The sequence below is a fragment of the Varanus komodoensis genome, unplaced genomic scaffold (genome assembly GCF_004798865.1).
Source record: "Varanus komodoensis strain SLA01 unplaced genomic scaffold, ASM479886v1 scaffold48, whole genome shotgun sequence".
Lineage (NCBI taxonomy): Eukaryota > Metazoa > Chordata > Lepidosauria > Squamata > Varanidae > Varanus > Varanus komodoensis.
In genome coordinates, this window is record NW_025336059.1 from 2,130,655 (window position 1) to 2,148,760 (window position 18,106).

Here is an 18,106-nt window from a genome sequence, read left to right on the forward strand (position 1 = left end):
ATTAAAGCTCGCCGAACACAAGAGCAGAAGGTCAAGCCCCTTGCATTTATATCAGCACCAGCCAACCCCAGCAGCTAAACGCTACCTGCCAGTCACAGCAGGCAGGGGTCACATGCTGCTCTTTGCTCCCAACCTACGCACTCCCTGGTGCTTCTCCAGCAAACACCTCGGCACCAGAGGACAAGGCCCCTGATCCAAGTCATGAGGAACAACATGAGAAGCCGGGCACGTTGCTCCCGCCCCCACATAAATAAGTGCATTACACAGGCACACAGAGGGCTCTGCTGGCCCCCTGCTTCTTTCTAAGGGATGCCTGAAGGGTTGGGCTTTCACCTTGACAACCCCAAGCTGTTTAGGACCAGGGGACCTAGCAGATGCCCTCTGCCCATGAGGAGCCAGTCTGACAGCTGTGAGGCCCATCAGGGGCTCTTCTCAGCTGCACTGCACAGGTGGATGACTTACGAGGGAAGGGCACGGTGATCTGCCCCTGCCGTTCAATACTGGCTGTTCTCAGGGATCTTTCTGGGAGCTGCCATGGGCGTCCCTATCTGGCAAAACAGTAATTTTACACAGAGAGAGCAGAAGGCCCATCATATTCTTATCTTAAGGAAGGGGTGCAAGCAGCATGCCCCCCCCACAGCCCCCCTGCCTGCGCTGCAGCAGCTTTGCTTGGGATTTCCCATGCTCGCAAGGGTGTCGTGAGCCCTTAACTGTGAGCCCTGATGAGACGCTGAAGATAACCAAGGGATTCATTCCTCTTGTCCGCAGCAGCTTGAGGACCCTCCCTGGTTTTCCACAGCTTGTGTTCCAATCTCTCATCTGGGACTGCCACTATAAAAGGGAATGCTTTGCTGCTGTGACCCAAGCAAAGGCTGGTGCCAGCGAGTGAATTTTCTTGCTCACGTTGGTGCACTTCTGCATACACGTGTGCAAGGCTACACTGCACGCCTGCCTGCACAGACATCTGATGAGATCCCTGGCACAAAAATGGCTTCGCTTTAAAAGAAGCGTGCACTGTTGCTGTACGAAGAGGAGACCTTTGCCAGAACCACCAAGAAGTCTTCGCAACCCCACATATCATCTTGAGAATGAGGAGGTGAGCAATATGGCTGCCCTGATGTTCGCGCACCCTGGTAAACGGCGCTCAGCATATTTTTAAAGTGGCGATAAATAAAGGCCTCAGCTTGCTTCCCTTTAATGCTGGGGGCTCTCGTAAGAGAGCTGAGTACTCATCAATAACACCTGTACAATGGCAGGGAGGGTTTTTTGTTGTTTGTGTGGCATTAGCAGCAAATCAATTACATTATGACAAAACAGGCTCCCTGTCAGCACCTCTGGAGGAATTTTAGTACACCGTAAAGATGACATGAGGACTTGGCTGCCTGTAATCTTGCTGCGCCTGGTTGTCTTTGAATAGAAAACAACTTGCATAGCTGGATCTTCACCGCATGGAGCTGCATCTCCAGCTCTCCTTGCAGAGCGCAAATGAAAACCCTACTTGGACTTAAGTACTTGGGGGGCCAAAAAGAGCCAGCTGGTGTGGTGGCCAGAGCGTGGGACTGGGGACCCGCAAGGTCCCAATTCTAGCCCTCGCTTGGCCATGAAGCTCACTCGGTGACTCTGGGCCAGTCACCATGTCTCAGCCTAACCTACCTCACAGGGTTGTTGCTGTGAGGACAAAGCGAAGCTAGATAAGTCACCTTGTGCTCCTCACAAGGAAAAAAAAGGTAGACTTTAAATGCAAGGTAGATAATACTGATGATAATGGTAGACAACATTTGCATAAATTGTGCTCATGCTCACTTACATATACAGATGCGCCTTTAGATATTATGGCTCTCTTTCGGACAGAAGTACAACACATACCAGCCTAGTTAGGAAGACTGTTGCCAGACATGTCTATTTTTTTGGAGCAGACATTCGAGGGATCCCTGTCTCAGAAGCCAGCCAGCCAGCCAGGGCACATCCACGGAAGCCAGTGCCTGCTCCCGACCCAACCATTAGCTGAGCACTTTGCGCTCCCTTTCGCCCCGAGAGTGCATTTAAAAGCATCCTCTGTACCAGGCTGTGCGTGCAGCTCGGGCTCTGCAGTGGCGCAGGAAGAGCACCAGTGCGGCACCCCAAGGAGGCTGAGGGCTAGCAGCACCCGGTGCTTTCAATGCACAGTCGGACTGACTAGGTTCCGTTCGCTCACGCAGCCACCCGGAGCCCCTGACCACACTAAGGCGGGGCTTTGACACCACCAGCATTTTCAACCATTCTGGAGTATGTGCTGTGGAATCACAAGCCCGCCTGCGAATTCCAGGTTAGAAATATTTCACAGCAAGTATATTCCATGAAGGATGTTATTTAAATGTTTATGAGCTGCCTTTCCAGATCCAGATCCAGTCAAGGCAGGGAACAAAAAAGAAACATGACAATTCAGTGATATAACACTTCAGTTCTTTTAAATTTAAGCAAAGAAAAAGCAAAGGATGCATTTAAATATAGTTCAGTCAGTATGAAACTCTTCCCAGAGCCACAGCAAGGCAGCAGCAGCAATGAAATGCCTCACAAGCCATTCAAAACAGGAGGATTTTCACAGATTTTTCAATGCCGCAACTAAGAAGGCAAATGGCACATCCCTTGGAAAGCAGTTCCATAAGGCGGGGGGCGGGGGAGTTCCTGGGACAACCTTGCCAGTATAGGAAATAAAGGTTTTAACACTGGACCAGCAGGCAGTTTGCCCAATGCTGAGTCAGAAACATGGGCAGGTTCGGAAGCCCACAGGCAGGTCCTTTGCAGAACTTGGCCAGGTGCAAGCGTACCTTTGACCACATGCCAAGCCTTAGCAAATCTGCCACCTGCAAACAAGGTGTTCTGCAGCATCCAAAGCACACAAGTAAAATATACTAATGACTTTCTCTTACTCTGCAGCAATCAGCAGAGGCCCAGACCAGTTGAGAGGACCAAAACAAGCAAGCTGACATTTAGCAGGACCATCTATAATGGAACTGGGCGTTGGGGGGGGGGCGGCGGGCAGGAGCATGGTCAGTCCCACAGCTCAGTAACCAAGTACATGACTTGTATGCGGAAGGTTCCAGTTTCAATCTCCAACATGACACATCACCATTGAGAAAGCAATAGGACAGCAAAAGACCTTATGCCAATATCGGGCTGCTCGATCATTGATCTGGCTATTTATAAACCGTGGCCAATGTTTGTGGGAGCCTCGTTAAGTACTTGCGTTGTATTACTGGCAGTGGCCGGACGGGTGGGGTGCAGGGATATGGACCGGGGCATGTGTGCGACTGGGTTCACAATGAGTAAAACATTAATTTAAAATATCCGGAACCCCACATATACGGTCAAAGGGCAGGCCGACCGTTATGCCTGCAAAACAGCAAAGAATCAACACGGAGAACAGTGCTTCTCCTCTAGACTCCCATCGCCACTCAAGGGCAGGACACATGGCTAAGAGCTCTTTATTGGCATATGGAAGGGAATCGACTCACCTTGTCTCTGGATTGTAGCCCAGTATGTAGAAAAAGGAATCCACACGAGCTTTAAACTCTCTAGCAGCGAAGATGTCAGAGAAATGGGAGATGTTGCACTTCCCCCTGCAAAAAAAGGGGAAAAGGAGAAATCAAGTTGGGCTCTCTGGGAGGAGGATGGACGACGCCACAGAGCTGAACTGAAGGTACCACAAAACTCAACACCCTCCCCTGAATCAAATATCATAATAACCCTACTTATTCCTCCTGTTAGTACAATTCACAACTTCAGGGTGGAAGAAATGCAGCTCCCCAATCTGCTTCCCCCAGGTGTTCTGGACTAAAACTTTCATCAGCCCCAGTCAGCATGGCCAATGGACAGGAATTCTGAAAGGCCACTAGGCTGGGGAAGTCTTCCCTATATTAATACTGATGTAAACATTAACTAAATCTAAGCACCGTATTAACTAAACTGCACATAATTCCACCTTGTATCAGTTAGGAGCAATTAGAACTGAACCGATCTTCCACTTAAGCATCTATCTTAGAGACTATAACACTGCGTTCCAAGATACCACTTACCCTGATTCTGTTTCTAGCTTTTAGAGGCCCTGGAACAACTTAAGTAGCTTATGGCTTTCCAGCAACTCCCACCTTCCATAGAGAGCAGAGCCAACATTGAGGGATCGTGACCGATGTAGCCCAAAGCATCTGGGGAGCTGCAAGTAGCCTGCCCCATTCAAGGGGGTGAAGGAGAAAATTAAAAGCTAAGCAGCTGATTTCCCTGTGCCCACACCATGGTCCCAGGACGTCTCTTCCCTGCCCCAAAGCCCTTTGCACAGCAGCCTAAATGCCTTGTGCAATACTGTGCATTTTTTACAGCAAGCCAAGCATGCTACTTCTGCACACAGCCCATCATTACAGCACCCGTTCTCAAACTGGAGTCACTATGAACTTCCCCAAGTCATAAAGCAGCTCTGCAAGTCTATTCAGCTACAGAAAGGACCGCTCTGCCAAGGATTTGTATCGTCCAAGGACGAAGGAAAGCGCTGAATGGAGCGTGTGTGAAAAAACTCTGAATTTGCCCATCTGAGCGAGGGACCCTAGAGAATCCAAAGGTAAAACCAACCCAGCCAGAAGGTTTGCAGCCAAAGTGACAAAACTATCAAAGCAGCCCTGTTGCCCCAAACAGGAATTAGTATGCGCCTGTTTCATTTCTATATGGCACGATGCACAAAGCTCTCTGATCAGTTAGCAACAGCTTATACTATCTCAGCAAGAGTGGTAACGTTTGCCCCCGTGTTATCAAAACATCTGTGGTCCATTTCCAGCTTTTTCTAGATCTTTGCAGATCTTTGTAACCACCAAGAAGACGTTAAATCAATGTTGCTCTTATTTTCCTTGTCAGTCAACATGCAGGCAGCTGGTATTCTATATTTTCTGGTTCTGGTATGGAGGAAACATCGTCTGCCCCAAAGTTTCTGACCGAGAAGAAAGGCAATCTTGCAATTTACCGGATCAGTCTCAACTATCACCCTTCTCCTCTTGTGCCAGGCCTTCAAAATCCAATTCTAACCTGTGGCAGAAAGTCCTGCTAAATTACTTCAGTATCAAGAAGTGGCCAGGAAACTTTGCCACGGCTATTGGACAGTGGTTTTCCTCCACAGTATATTGCTGGGCTCACTTGCATGAGTCATTCCAAGCTATCTGTTCACAGATTTGCTGTTTATTTAGATTTATACACTTGGGATGCAGAGGGGGCTAGAACTGGGTGAAGACACCACCCATTAAGCTTATTTTCCCCAGCAGCCGGGCCCCACAAGGTCCCAAAACCTAAGCCTGAATGGAGAGGCTTCAATGACACCAAACAAGAGACCTTTGCAGATGCACCTGTTAAATTGCTCCAACTTCCCATGCTCTGGTTTGCTCTCTGACAATGCTTTTCATCTGCGTGTTATTGTTGCACTGCTTTCATACTGTATTGTATAAGTTTATGTAAACCGCTTACAGCTTTTATGATACCAAGTGGTATACAAGTAATATAAGCAAGCAAGCAAGCAAACTGCTGAGGCCAGACAAAGGCCAGCAGCTGTTAAACAAATACGTGCATAAATTAAGGGCTTCACCAGAAACAAAGTTTGGCCTCCTTGGTGCTGGTCGAATTCACGGGGTTTGCAGAGGAGCTCCCAAGCAGCCGAAGAAGGCAACCACCTGGGGAGTACAGGTCGTGCTGCAGGGAGGGGAGAGGCAAGACAAGGCCGTCTGGGCACCCAAAGCTCCCTCCCGTTTGCTAACGCACCATGCGCATGGGTGCCATGTGCTGGCTCCTGGGGAGCTCCGACCCAGCAGCTCGGTGTGCCCCGCGTCAAGACTTGCGCTCTGCCTGAGCACTGCAGCCGTGTCGTGCTTGTCCTTTTCAGTGGGCCTTGTTTGGGAGACCAGCAGAGAGCACGGAGAGGCGCACCCACCATGGCGGGTGGCTGTTTACCGCCAAGGAGCGACTGCAGGACACGCTGCTTTTATGCCCACGTGTGGGCGTCCCCCTGAGGCATCGACTCGGACGCTGCCGGAAAGAGGTGCTGGACTAAGCAGGACCGTTGTGCGGTGGAATGACTACAGCCGTCTTCTCCAACCTGGCTTCCTGCAACTGCTTTGGCCTACAACACCCAGCAGGCCTCATCCGTGGCCTTGCTGGATGACACTGGTAAGAGTGAGGTCTATCTGCTGGGTACCAGGTTAGGAACGGCTGAGCTAAGGGAACGCTGCAGGCATTTCTAGAATGCTGCCTGCAGCATTTATTTAGGCAATGTCTGTGCCACCCTCTTCGATTAAAATTCTTTGGATGATGTACAATATGTCACAGTAATTTTTTTTAAATATTGTCCGCATTTACAACTAATACTAAAGCATAATATAACTAAGTATGGCTTGTTGAATTACATGTCATTGCTGCCGCATGCAAACACAAAACATCGGTTAAACATGAACAATCCACAAAGAGAACCCATGGTTTGCTGTGAAATTATGAAATCTGGGTTGATTAAACCATGGGTTGTCACTCAATGTGCAGTCAGAACTGTGGGTTGTTTAGCCAGGCTACAGAGTTGTCAGGCACAAGTGATAACACCAGTCCCTCTGCAGGAAAATACTACAGTGCAATGCAGGGATGCGGAATACAGGGAGGGATTGGCAGAATGGGAAGGATCCAAACAGCCTAGGGAGTGTGGGAAAAACATGCAATTTGCTCAGTCATCTGTAAACCAAATCACAGGTTAACCCTGTGTTAATTAAACCATGGTTTCTTGTTGGATGCGAACCAGAACGTTTTTATTTAGCAGCATTTCCAAACTGCTTAAATGAAGTAAATTCTGTCTGAAACCCTGCAGAGCCAGTGTCAATAACAGCAAGCTAGATGGGCCAAACTAGATAAAATTGGCATGCAGCATCTTGCAATGTCCCTAAGTGCTACAGAAAAATGAAGGTATTTGCCTGGCACTGAAGTGACGAAGTGGGCACCAGGCAAGGCGCTCTACGCAGGGCATTCCACTACCCGGATGCCATGACACAAAGGCACTCCGTGCATCCACTACAGATGACAAGAGCAGCACTTCCAAGCCGCCCAAGGCCTATTTCTGTTGCTGTTACCCACTTCCTGATCTTTCCCCAAACCCTCACAAAAATAACAGCCAATGAAAACACAACAGGACTGCTCTGAAATTACAGATGCACAGCCTTTCTTGGCATCTGAGCTGACAATGACATTTTCAAGCTCGACAGCATCAATCGAGCCAAGCTCACATTTGCTGGTATTCTCCTCCCATCAAGCCAATTTAAGACTGGAAAGCTAATTTCCTCGAGACATAAAAACTGTTCTGGTATTCTGGAGAAGATTACAGCAGACAAGCAGGGTTTTCCAGGCTTATCTCATATATAATAACCACCACCCAGTAATAAGTCAAATCAAAAGGTTTGCTTCTCTCCTCTCCACCAGAGGTTACAGCTGGCTTGACTTGAAGGAAGTAACTTCAGCCATGTGGTTTTGAAACATGGAACACGTCTCCAGGTGGCTTTATTTAAAGCACCATCTGAGTATTATCAGCAAGGAGATAATTCAGTTCACGTTCTGACAATATCCACATGCTCTTTCAGCAAGCCTCAAAATGAAATGCATGATTCCAGCTGCTTTTTTCCCCACATTTGAATTCATCACAACAAAGACTACTTCCCCAAAGATTGTTAGTGCTTCACTTTTTAAACCAAGGAAGAGGAGAAAAAGGAGAGAGAAACTGATCAACTCTCCCTAGGTGAAGGTTAATCAGAAGAAGTTGTCATACAGAGCATGATGCAGGATTCAGAACTGCTTCTACTTCTCTCTCTCTCTCGTACATATGCACACACAGGGGCTGGGGAAGGCATGTTTCTTGGGACAAATTAGAAACCTTTCGGCACTGCATGGCCATCTACGCCAAACAAGCCCACACCCACAGTTTAATACAACACTTGTTTGAACTCGGAAACCAGCCAAATGTACTCCCAAAGGATCCCTGTCAAAATCCCAACAAATCTCCAACCGTTTGAGGACTTAATTCCAACCAATCAGCTGTGAAAGGGATGTATGTACCTGAAGTAATGACATCAAGGCCAGAAACAAGGTAAAGGCAACCAACCAAATTCATGTCTTCAGCTCCCTCTATTTCCAAAGCTGCTCCTGCACTATCCCAATTTGCAGATCAAATCCTCACTCATGTACAGCTGACCTTTACCAGGAACAGGTATGCCTTTGATTTTGGTTTCTATCTGTTCAAGATCATTCCTGTTCAAGATCATTCCTGACTGAAGACGAACAAGCTTCTCTATGATTTCTTGTGTTCTCCTTTCCAAACTGGATCTGTGAAACCCAGTGATGAAGAAAAGGCCAAGATTGCTTATTATTTTTCATGGCTACTGGCTACATAATCAAATGAATGACTGCATTGGCCAAGATTACATATTAGTGTCCAGTAAGACCTTCTAGGATACTGTATAGATGCTGGCATTCCAGCCCCAATTTAAGACATGGGGCAAAATGATTACCCTTGAATTGTGAGAAAGCAAGTTTGCAGTGCTAACAAAACAGTTTCTGGGTTGCAGACAATGCTAAACAACCAAGGGAAAGAACAGAGAATCCCTGGGCTGTTTGACCACTCCCACCTGTAGCGGAAGGGAATGCACAGCTTGCTGACAACAACCTGAAGTTGTCAAAAACTGGGCTGTTCTCAGGACTGAACTGAGCCTTTTTGATAAACGTAGTAGAAGAGCTCACTGAAAACACTCTAGCACCTGGATCCATGTCATCTGCAGGTCTAACTATCGCAACCTTCCCTTCACACCTTAATGACATGGCTGCAAGTACATAATGAGAACAGCTAGTACCTCAGACCTTATATTCAGAACTGTGTTACTTGATTAACTAAAGAGTACACATTTCAATCAACCACCCAATTAACTGAAGAGCACACAATTAAACTGTTTTGTTAAGCACAATTAATACACCATTAACTAAAGAGTTTACAATAAAACACAAATACAAAAAAAAGACTCCCCCCAAAAAATCAACATAGAATACACAGATGTTAGCAAGAGGAGCAGAAAACCAAACCAAAGGTAATGAATTGGACTAATGCCCACAGCAACAATGGAAAAGAAAAATGGCCTTTATGGTATTAACCGAAGAGCGAGTTAAGTGCAGAGCCTATGCAGAGGTATTCCCAAGCTCCAGAGCCACAACCAATAAGGCCTCGCTTCTTGGGCAGTCTTGCTTCCACATAAGTTTAAAGCAGGGCCTCAGTATACTTCAAGGAAGCGTATATGTGCAAAGGCCATCATGGATGGCAAACAAAATCAACACAATAAAAGAAAGACGGTCAAACAATCAAAGAAGCACAGCTTGAACTATGAGATACTAAAAGCAAAATAAGCCAGAGAAAGTTTCCACCTCACCCCATTGTCATAATGCACGTTGAAAATACTATACCTCAAAATGAAAACCGTGAAGATGCAGCCTTCTCTGGGTTGTGGGAGAAGTGCTGGTAAGAGCCCTAAATTGATTAACGCATCCTGGCTGGTACACCAGGAAAAGGCCCATCTCATTCAGCCACCTGCCTAGTTTCAGGTCCAAGCGCCTAAGGAGGAGGTCGCAAGTGGCTTTGGCCCCAGTGCTTATGATCAGCATTTTGAACTTGGTCTGGAAAGGCACCAACTGAGCTCCCACAACAGATGACAATCTGGCCTCAGAGCTCTGAGCCAGCCGAAGCTCCTGAATCACTTTCAAAAGCAGTCCATACGGAGTGCATGACAATAATCTAATCTGATTTACTAATGCATGAACAGCCAAGATCATTTAAGACTATATATGGTTCTTTCATTCCCTCCTAATTCCCATTTATGAATAGCCTACACACGCTCAAATTTCAAATACAAATATTTAATTCTATACAACAACCGGGGGGGGGGGCATTCAGAAGTACAAGAACATGTTTTCCTATGGGCTTTTTGTTGTTCTGTTTTTAAAGGTTAGGGGGGAATTGCCCTGCAACAATTCGGCAAACACTGAGTCTAAGCTTGGGATACAAACTCAAGCTACTGATTCAGTGACAGAAGAATGCGCCTCCATTGCCAGAAGGGCCATAAACCACTCTAAAGATGGCTTACAAAAATAAAGAAATCAAAGCCGGCACATTGCTTGAGTTGGGCATGGAAACACAGCAGTGGCCAACGCTCTCTTCCAAGGAAAGCGAAGCACCGCTCTGTCATGTCAGAGCTGTCACTGACTGGGCAACACTGCAAATTTCCAAACCATCTTAATGGGCAAAAACATTCTTCGCTGCAAAGGGCTTGATCCAGAGGTCTCTCCATCACCACCTGCCTGCTTGCAACATTATCACAATGGCCATGATTATAGTTATTGTTTACAAAGGCACAGAGAACACACAGGAGGGATTGTTTATCCGCATTCTAAAAGGATAGAAAATGACACCCTCTTAGCTAGCATTCTTTGTCTCTACAGAGCTTCAAGAAAATTCTCTCTGCAGCGGGCCTTTGGCAACTCACCTGAGGGCAGCAGCATGATAGGTGTCCACATAGTCCGAAATAAAAAGCTCCCGGTTCTTGATCACTGGGTCTGTAATAACCAACTCACGCCCAGAATCTGAAGGGAAAAAAGCCACCCATTTAGCTGGCATACTGTAAAGGAACTGATACCAGTTGCCACCTCAGAGGCAAACGCAATCAAACTAGAGGCCGAGAGACACAAGGAGCTGCCTGGACTCTAAGCCCACATTTTGGGAAGGGACCTCGTCTCCATGGTCAAACACCTGCTTTGGAGATGCTCCTGGGTTCTTTCTCCAGTCAACGTGATGAGAAAGAGCCTTCTCCGCTTCTGACTCTAGATGGCAGCTGCCGAAGCACGTCTCTGGACTGGATAGAAAAGCTCCTGGTTTTAGGCAGCTTCCTATGTTCACAGACGAATGTTAAACATACAGATCCCACTACTTTTCTCCATGCCTGTTCATGACCACTACAACCTTCAGAGAGTTTTCTCCTCACACTGTTCAGTCGGCAAGGACATACAACAAGCCACCTGCAGCCTTCCAGTTGTGGTATTTTCTCCCCAGGAGACAGTGCACAGGCCAAACATACACATGGAAGCTGTAGCTGGCTGCAGTTACCCTCACAAAGCATGGAAATATTGCCCTCTGCAGAATCCCTATGGTCTCAATGGGTAGTTCAGAAGAAGTCCCAAGTTTACAGTAGGCAAGTTGGTGCCCTGCCGGTGCTTTGGACTCCACCTCGTACCAGCCTCCAGCACCACAGCTGCCAATCAGGGATGGTGGGAATTGCAATCCAAACAATCCAGAGGGGAACAAGTTGTTTAACACAGTTCTCATTCTCATGGTAGTAGAAAAGAGAAAAGGCAGTATTTTCCTAAAGTTCAGAAATCCACAGCATTGTATATGGGGGCCCCCACAATTAGAGAACGGTCCCTTTCCATGGCCTCCTGTCTCATCTGTCTCACAGGTCCCAGACAATGCCCTGAAGGCAGCCAGTGTTCTTGGACTGCCAAAGCTAGAAGGGCCCCAGTCTGAGCAATGCCTTCACCGAAGGCGGCCCAAGAATCCAGCAGCAGTTGCTTTGAGCTTTCCATGGGAGGAAGAGGCTGCCAGTGTAACAAGCAGGCAAGCAGCTGCGTGTGCCTTGCAGCGCAAAGAACGCTACACCCTCCCCAAGTCTGACTTACCATTCTCATTGTGTCGGTCCTGAACTAAGTGTTGATACACAGAATCCGGGACTTCAGACTGGCGGTAGTACCATTTGACATTCATGAGGAGGTGGTCCCGCTTGCTCTGAAACGAAAGAAAGGAAGGAAGGATGCCATCATTTAAATTCTCTAGTGCAAATGCAGATAAGAACTACTAGAAAGAGGAGCTTATTTCCTGCAGAGGAGCAGAGATGCCAAATGGGTGAGAATGCCGCATTTCCCCACTCCCCCACTTGCGCTCTTGAACTGCTTTGAGCTCATTTTAAGGTAACAATGACGAACTGGTTTGTGTGCAATTTGGGCCCGGAAAATGGGGGCGAAATGGCAGAAAGGCTGAAAGCGGTTTGCGGAGCAGAGTTCATAAAAAATAATTTCTGGGAAGGAAGGGGAAAAGATAAAGGGGAGGGGGAACCCGAGAGAGGCCGAACGGCTCCCCATGGCACTGGGGGGAGCAGCTTTAGCTACGGGGTCTCTTGAGGCATGAGCTGGTGGACAGAAAGGGGAGAAGAGAGGCAGCACCCCATGGAGAAAGCAGTCGTCGGTTCTTCTCACAGCAAGCAGCCTGCCGGGGTTTATTGCCAGGGTGGAGCGTCATGACATGTGGACCCACCCAGTGTCCCCAGGTATCATGCTGCGGACTTCTGCTAACGGGCTTAACTTAATCTAGCCACATGCCACTCATTCAGCAGAAGAAGGCTCGCGCTAAAAGCAGGGTTAAGCAGCTTCTTTCTGGGTGGAAGGAAAACAAGGAAATATTTCCCATTGACAGGTTTCCAGTGTGAAGGGTGTGACATTCAGCATCAAAATGGCATGAATAGCCTGCATATGGTTATTACGCATTTTTCTGCACTCCTTTTCAGCCCTGTGAGGTTGCCACAACATTGACGCTCATAATAAGCATGACTGGGTGCTGAGAACAACCCCTGAGAGTTACCTTGTTTAATTGCTTTTTATTATTTAGATTTATGTCTAGGCTGCCTTTAAGGGTGGAACTCTCTTATTATGGTCCACCTTGCCCCAATTTAAAAAAAAGAAAACTACACACACACACAATTATCCAAGTGCACAGAACTCAGTGCAATGCATTTTGACATATGTATTTTAGCATGAGGTAAGCTGACGTTTGTGACCTGTAGCCCATTTTATCGAAACCCAAGTGCTTATTAGTGCTTGCAGAATCAGTAAAGTGTATACAATTATTCTGCTGTGAAAAGATGTATCTAATCAGTCTAGTTCTGACGACAGACAGACGGGCGGACGACCCAGCAGCTTACGAGACAAACCACAGGAAGGAAATAACATCTGGCCTCATGAAGTCACGGAACATGTAGCCACTGTTCATGTAAGGAAAGTGACATTTTGCAGCCACGACCCCAATTATGGAAAGCATGTCCTAAAAGCAGTCGTTGTGCAGAGTCAAACATGGTCTCCTCCTTGGACCAGGACGCAAGGGCCACTTCAGATGGGCTTCTCCGTGCCTTCTAATTTACAAACCCATTCAGAAAATGTGGCAGGGAACACTGCTCTAGAACGCCAGGAACCATTTAATAAAGCACTGGAGCTCTGGTTAGCAGCACTGGGGCATATTACTCTCGCTAGACCGCCAGTTATGTGGGTAGCTCCCCCCCACATATACACACAACACCTTCTCCCTGGCTTAGCGACCCACACAGATGCAAAGGCCGTAAATGAAAGCCAGTGCTATACCTCAAAACAACCAGCCAGTGGCAGCATTGTGCCAGGGGAAAAAATGAAGATTTCTAGAAACTGGCTGGAGCACATGTCACCCACCCTATTTTAAAAAGACAAGCTTAAGGAATCAGCACTTCCAAGGCTTAGGCAAAAACAATTTATGGCAGTCCAATCAGAGTTTTGCGGAGGGGCTGCAGCTCAGGGGCAGAAAAGCTGCTCTGTGCACAGAAGGCCCCCGTTCCATTCCTGGCATCACAGCACCAGCAGTTGCCTGAAACACTGGCAGGCGAAGACAAGGGCAGGCCGGCTAGGCCCATGCGCCACTGACAGCAAGGGCCGGAACATGTTTCATGCCCCACATCCCAGGCGTGGCCCCCCAGATCTGCAGCTGAGAGGACTCTTGCGCAGCAGAGCTGGGGGAGACCCGGAGCAGGGCCCTGCTGGGCCCGCTCACAAGGCTCCAAGGGGCGAATGAGAGCAAATACCCCACGCACCACTTCCAGGAGGCCCCTGGATTCAGCCGCCAGGTTCGGCTGCGTGATGGCATGGTGGGCAGAGCTGCCGGACTGGGAAAGCCTGGGGTTCTAGCCCCTGCTCGGCCCCGCAGTGCACCGGGTGGCTTTGGGCCAGTCTCCCCGCCCCCCCCCCCCACTGGGCAGCTGCAAGGATGAAATGAAGAGGGGGCTCTGGGAGAAAGGCGGGGTGCCTATGTAAAGGAAGGGAAGACAGCACTGGAAGTGCTGGAATACTCACACCTGAGGGTTTTATGTTCTCAAGTCAGAGGAGCGGGTGATGAAGAAGCTCCCCTGGACACTTCCTCCTCCTCCTCGTAAAGCGATGCCATCTGTAAAGGCCAGCCCATTCCTCACCTGCTTGCAGCAGCGGCCATAATCTGGCCTTCGTATGGTTTTACTGGTTGTGTATCTTTGTCACGTGACTAACGGGGCAGGCCAGAAATCAAATAAATAAACAAACACCAGCACACCATATGGCGCTTGAGGCAAGGAGAAGCAGGACTCCTTCCCTTCTCCCTTCCCTTAGGTGCCGTGGCTTCTTAGACTGAAAGCCTGCAGGCAGGGGCTGCCTTGCTTTTCGAACTGCATGGAAGCTGCTCTGGGAAACATTTTGACGAAAGGTGCGAGCGCAAGAGAATGCTTGCGACAGAGAGATATGCAGCTGTTTACAATAAGCCTCAAAAGACAATTCAGGAAATTTAGACCTTTCTGGAATATTTTGAACTCGCTTAGCTGCACATGGGAAATGCACCCAGATCCCCAGACTGGATCACTGAAGAAGCTTTACAGCTTGCACGGCAAGGAGGCCATCCCAGAAACTGTGGGAAGCCTGGATCTCATGTGCTGCTTTTGGCGCTGCGGGTGGCAGTGGCTTCAGGATCTGATCAGCAAACACCCAAGAAGAGAGGAAAGGGGGGAAAGGGAGGGTGGTGGATACACACACCTGGATTTTCCAAGTCACTGATCTCATTTGGTTTCCCATGCTTCTGTTTTGATAGTCTGCCTCTAAAGAAAGGTCCAGGGGATTATTAACTGCCTTGCCCACACGTCCCTGGACAACAACCACAGATGGCACTTCTGCGCCTTGCGTACCCAAGAGGAATGATTCATTGATCTATTCATTTGATTTATACCCTGCCTTTCCACCAAGAAAATGGTGTTCACGGCAGCTGACAACCGCAAAAGCATTAACAAGTTAAGAGTAGTAAGAGAACAAAATACATTAAAAAGATACCAACACTGACAGAGAACAAGAAGCACGCAACTCCAGACCATTTCGCACACCAAAGGCTTGCTTGAACAGAGATCCCAGATGCTGGGAGCAGACCCTAAGAATTTCCTACACCATGTCGCCACAACACATCTCACAGTACTAAAAGAAGGGCCTTCCCCTGCAGGTCCTTAATAAGAGTCTTCCCAAAGCTTCCACTCTTAATGCACCACAACTTATGACCAGAGAGAAACCCCACAGTGTCGACACAGCAATACTGAGGCTCATGTTCCAATGAAGTCCTGCCAGTTCTAAACACTGAATATTTATCAGGGTTGCCACCCATATTAAAGCGATTTTGCTGGATTACACATGAGCTTTTTTAAAATAATGGATTAATACTGTATAATTGTTTTGATGAGGAAAACTTTTTTTTTCCGTGATTTAGGTCGGTGTTGGAGTATTTCCTCCCAAACAAGTAGACAGCAAACTTGCTTTTTCTCCCAACTCCTGTGTAGCTCTCATGGCAACCAGATGAACTCGGGAAAACTGAAAGCACACGACCGGGATAGGAAGTAAACCTGATCTCCTTGTCCTAGTCTGACAAACCAACTCAGGAAGCTGCCACCTGGAAAAGTGGTAAACTGCAGTCGTGCTCTAACTATTACACCATACTGTCCCTCTCTTACATTCCCTCCTGTGCATGAGGCAAGGCGGTAGCAGAGGAATGTCTCTTCGATGGCGGTTTATAACCACAAGTTTTGCCAGATACAGATATTAAAGCATAATAAACTACCTCAAAGCATACTGTCAGATTAATTAGGGGCATATTGATAGACAAAATATTTTAAGCTGATTATACTGATTGATCAGGACAACATGCAGCCACTGTGTTTACAGATCTCTGCAAAACAGCCTTGGATAGGATGTGTGTGAAGTTCTTTAAGATAAATACAGCCCGTTCCAAGACATACTGGCTTCTTGCTAGCAGTTTTCACGAGGAGGGAGTGGGAAGGAAGGAGCTATTCCCCCCCCCCGCCGCCCCCATGCACCACAAACAAATTCCTCTTTTGATGTACAGCCCAGTTCTGGCTGTTCCCCCACCTGTCTCCGCGCAGTGTGGTGTGCCCATCTAACTTCCTTATTCCATTTCCTAAAACAAAACAGACTGGCAGCAGCAGCAAGATGAACACAGCCGGAGTTCAGGGCTCTGGAATGGAATCAGAACGACAGCCTGGGGAGCAGGGGAAGGAGGGTGCCCTTTTCTCTGAGCCCGCTTACCCGCCATTTCATTTCAACCGCATTTTATCAAACCAGAAGCTAGAATACTTGGCTTCCCTCTGCGTGCCAGTGGCAGACCAAACGGAGCCGAGGCAAGCACGCGGGATCTCTGTGCACCTTGGACAATACCTGCTGAGACTCATCTCCACCTGCAGGGCACTTCTCCCACAGACTCACTGCTTGCTCACACTCTGCCGGGGCTTTTGTTCACTGCTAATATCCCTGACCTCCGCGTTTTTGTGGGGCTGCAGCCTGTACTCCTGCTGTCGGTTTCGCTCTGCTTATCTGCATCGAGAAAGCAAGTTCAGAGACAGTTCAGCACCGTGACAAAGAACGGTGGAGGAAATAGCGAGCCCACCCCACGCCTCGCCCAATCCTTCCTCACGGTTGCCTCTGAAGATATTCTTTGTGAAAGCCTTGTTGAACTGGGGCACTTTAGGGTGCCAAATACAGAGAATGCAAACAACTGTTGCGAACAGCTGCTATTTCAGCCAAGAACACTGTCTTACTCAGCAACCTCTCTGCCCAGATTCCAGAAGGCATCGCCCACACACTTTCAAATATGCATTCAAAGCCATGAGGGCTAGGAACTTGGCAGTTACTTTTAAAATGAAAGCTGCATTCTGCATTCATTACTATATTCTTCCCCTTTGCTACTTCTTGCAGAATGCTCGTTGTTCTACTGTCCCTCTTTGCTTTGCTTTTCTCCGAGGAAAATGCTGTTTTGGTGGCTTAATGAATAGTTATGTGCACCATTACAACTAAAGTATGACCCCTCTTGCTTGAGAAGTTTGAAATCCATCTCCAAGGAATCTCTTCCCAGCTTGTAACACAGGAGTACTGGACCTATTTGGCTGTGGAAACAGATATCTGAGCGGAGGCCAAAAACAGGGTGAAGTGTCTCTCCTCTGCCACCGTTTCTGGGGTTCTACAGAACATGCATGGGGGAAAGCACTTGACCCAGTATCAAGAACAGCAGCTTAAAATTTATGGTCCCCTCTCCCCCGCATGCAGCCAAACAGAAGGGCTCAGCATTTGCTCCACTATGCTGACGCTGGGCCTTTGGCGTTTTACAGTCGTCCTCAGTGCCAACGTGGCAGGCGGTCTTTAAAAAGAAAAAACACCTACACACAGAAGAACAGCAAACAAAAACCTCCTTTGCTGTTTACAACAGAAGCACAAAATAACCGGCTACATTTAAATCCCCTGACAGATGATGCAACTGAAAAATTGCTGACGCATTAATTTGCCGCAATCTGCTCTCGGCTGATATCAGAAAGCACTTCTCTAGCAAATCATAGCTCCCCTTTAAAGGATCATGTCCCAGTGATTGCTTCTTTTGTGTCCAATTAATTTAAAAGGCTTAACCATGAAAATCAGACTGAGTTGCTTACTCCAGCACAGCAACACGGCTCAAAGTGTGCGAGCTTGTGGAAATCAGATCCTTGCAGAAAGCATCAGTACCTTCTAATATACTGTGACTCACTGAAATGGCTATACAGAGAATTATGAAGTTGTGTGAGCCTCAAAAGGTCATTGCATTCAACCTCTTACCACAAGAGAAGCCCTTTCATTCTCTCTCTCTCTCTCTCTCTCACACACACACACACACACACAAAGATTATTTATTTATTTGTTA

At 47.7% G+C, this 18,106-nt stretch overlaps 1 protein-coding gene across 1 annotated transcript in view; it reads right to left on the reverse strand.

Annotated features, from left to right (window-relative positions):
• The window catches only part of RERE (arginine-glutamic acid dipeptide repeats), a 307,198-nt gene that overhangs the window by 120,768 nt on the left and 168,324 nt on the right, over positions 1-18,106 (reverse strand). The window contains 3 exon segments of the mRNA XM_044445541.1: positions 3,495-3,599; positions 10,563-10,659; positions 11,749-11,854. Of these exon segments, the coding sequence (XP_044301476.1) occupies positions 3,495-3,599; positions 10,563-10,659; positions 11,749-11,854 (308 nt within the window).